This window comes from Vespula vulgaris, chromosome 19, assembly GCF_905475345.1.
Source record: "Vespula vulgaris chromosome 19, iyVesVulg1.1, whole genome shotgun sequence".
NCBI classification, from domain to species: Eukaryota; Metazoa; Arthropoda; class Insecta; order Hymenoptera; family Vespidae; genus Vespula; species Vespula vulgaris.
Window position 1 is genome coordinate 1,765,001 of NC_066604.1, and position 2,500 is coordinate 1,767,500.

The 2,500-nt window shown below is 42.0% G+C and overlaps 1 protein-coding gene across 4 annotated transcripts in view; it reads right to left on the reverse strand.

Annotated features, from left to right (window-relative positions):
• The window catches only part of LOC127070727 (chorion transcription factor Cf2-like), a 79,346-nt gene that overhangs the window by 1,758 nt on the left and 75,088 nt on the right, over window positions 1-2,500 (reverse strand). For all 4 annotated transcript variants that reach the window (XM_051009072.1, XM_051009073.1, XM_051009071.1 and 1 more), the window contains one exon: window positions 1-1,630. This exon is cut by the window's left edge and continues 1,758 nt beyond it. In XM_051009072.1, the coding sequence (XP_050865029.1) occupies window positions 103-1,578 (1,476 nt within the window). In that variant the 5' untranslated portion in view covers window positions 1,579-1,630 and the 3' untranslated portion in view covers window positions 1-102. The remainder of the gene's footprint in view (window positions 1,631-2,500) is intronic.

Below are 2,500 nucleotides of genomic sequence, written 5' to 3' on the forward strand. Positions count from 1 at the left end.
TGTATGTATAATATATTGAATATTTGTCGTTTGTTGTTTTCGATGATCCCTTTGTAAGTTTGTTTCCTAAAAATGATAAGAGTCACGAACGATGTAAATTATTCAGGTATTATTTCCAGGTGACAATGGGGGAGAATTGACGTCTCTTTGTTCTTCTTGTACACTCTCAGGTCTACTAGTTGTGCTACTCGACCTCGAACTAAGGTTGTCTCGATCACTGAAATAAGACGAGTCACCTCTCTTCTCTTCCAATTGCAACTGTTGTTTGTCACTTCGGTAATCGTCTTGAGTATGACTCAATAGACCCGGGAAATAAGGTATCCCTTGCCTTTGGGATGTTATTTTCCCCATAAAACTGCGTATCTCTTCGAAATAGGAATCGTCGGCTCTAGGTAATTGTCCGTGATACCTCGATCTAACTTCGTCTAATATCGTCGGGCCATCTGCGTCGTGTTTCTTCAAATGTCTATCCAAATTTGTCTGTTGGCCAAAGCATCTCTCGCATAAAGGACACTTGAACGGTTTTTCCTTGTTATGAATATTTCTAACGTGACGTTGAAGATTACTCGAGATGCTGAAGCTCCTCTCGCAGTATTTACATTTGTATGGTTGTTCGCCTGTATGAGTTCGAAGGTGTCTTGTGAGATTTGCCGATCGTGGGAAAACCTTTCCACAAAATTTACACGAGTATCTGTCCTTGGGTTTAAGACCGGCTTGAACGGTAATGGAATAGGGTGGTAGGCTGGTAGCTTGTTGCTGTTGTTGTTGTTGTGATTGCGATTGTTGTTGCTGTTGTTGCTGCTGCTGTTGTTGTTGTTGCTGTTGCTGCTGCTGCTGTTGCGCTTGAGATTGATTGTTATTTAACTGTTGAGCAGATTGATGCTGTTGTTGATTAGTAGTACTAGTAGTAGTATTAGTACCGATCGGACTTGGTACTCTGGCGTTGTTGGGTTGCGAGGAAGAAGAGGAGGAAGTGGAAGAAGTCGTCGAGGAAAATCTATTAGGTGGTAATGGTACCATCGTAGGTAGTGCTCTAACTTGAATCTTCGGTAGATCCGTCACGGTTGAATTGTGATGGTGCGATCTGTACATAGCTTCGAGTACCAAAGGATGGACAGCATGATGTTGAGGAAATAGGACCGTGTGATAAGGTAGACTACCACCTAGACTGTTCTGATTGAGCACCTCTATCTCATTCTGATTCTCGTCCCTGAGTCTTTCTTTTTTATGATCGACACGTAGATCGAGCGGCTCACAATCGAGTTCATCCTGTTGATGAGGCTGCGGTGGTCTCGCAGCAGGACTCATGTGAGGCTGTTGTTGTTGCTGATGGTGATGATGTTGTTGCTGGTTCAAGGTCGGACTTGATAGCCCACGACCATGTCCATGACTGAGATCGTACGGTAATTCCTCGACGTCTGGTACTCGCACGCTCAATGGATAAATACTCGCCTGCTTCGGGCTTATATGGCCCGGCATCTTTCGAGGACTCGAGTCCTTCTCCCGCATGGCTGGAGGATACTTCGGGTCGTGCAACAACGTCGGGGGTAGGGTGATGCTACCGAGGTATCCACTCATCACACTGTTTCTGTCACCCTCGGCCTTGCTCCGTCTCTCTGCTCGGGGTGACCTGTGTAAATAGATTAAAAGGAACATCATTTTTTTATATGTCATTCATTATTGCATTTTTCCAAATTACCCATATGGATTAATCGTACTATATAGCGATCATTTAAATTTCAAGTTATTATAACTGACCACGTTATTCGACCTAACGTAAATCAATCGCACAATACTTTCAACTTTCTTTCTCATGCCCTGACAAAACACCATTGTTAAAGTACAGAGAATGGTACTTAAAGAAAGAGAGAGAGAGAGAGAGAGAGAGAGAGAGAGAGAGAGAGAGAGAGAGAGAGAAAAGAGGGAGGAGACGAACAGAGACGAATATTGGAATCGTGAACGATGAGGAAAGAAGTGAAAGGCCGTCTTCGAAAAAGAAACGACGTGTAATCATCGGACCACGCCATATAAATTCTCAACGAATATTGAGACGAAAAGAAGGAGAACCTTAATAAATCATTGCATCGAGGGCTAACCATGATAAATGTTTCTTATATATATGTATATCCTAAGGATTTTCGGAACTCAAAATATATCCTTCGGGTTTATGTAGGTAGGTAGGTAGATAGGTAAGTATGTAGGTAGGTAAGCACGTAAGTAGATAGCCTCAAACGAAAGAAGATGGCAAATTTTCAACACAAGTAGAAAAAATTTTATCGATGTGTATGTCCGTCCTTACCATAAAACGGCACGTGCTTTTCGCCAATGTATTTTATTAATCGATCGTAAATCAATCGAGAAGCGTTCCGTCTCTTCTCGTATTTTAATTCGGCCGACTCGTGTCTCGTATTTTTTATGCCCGAACTCTTTCATGTTATTGGATCTTAATTATTATTTATATATCATGACCGAATAATAAAAATTGTCAAGATTAATGCGA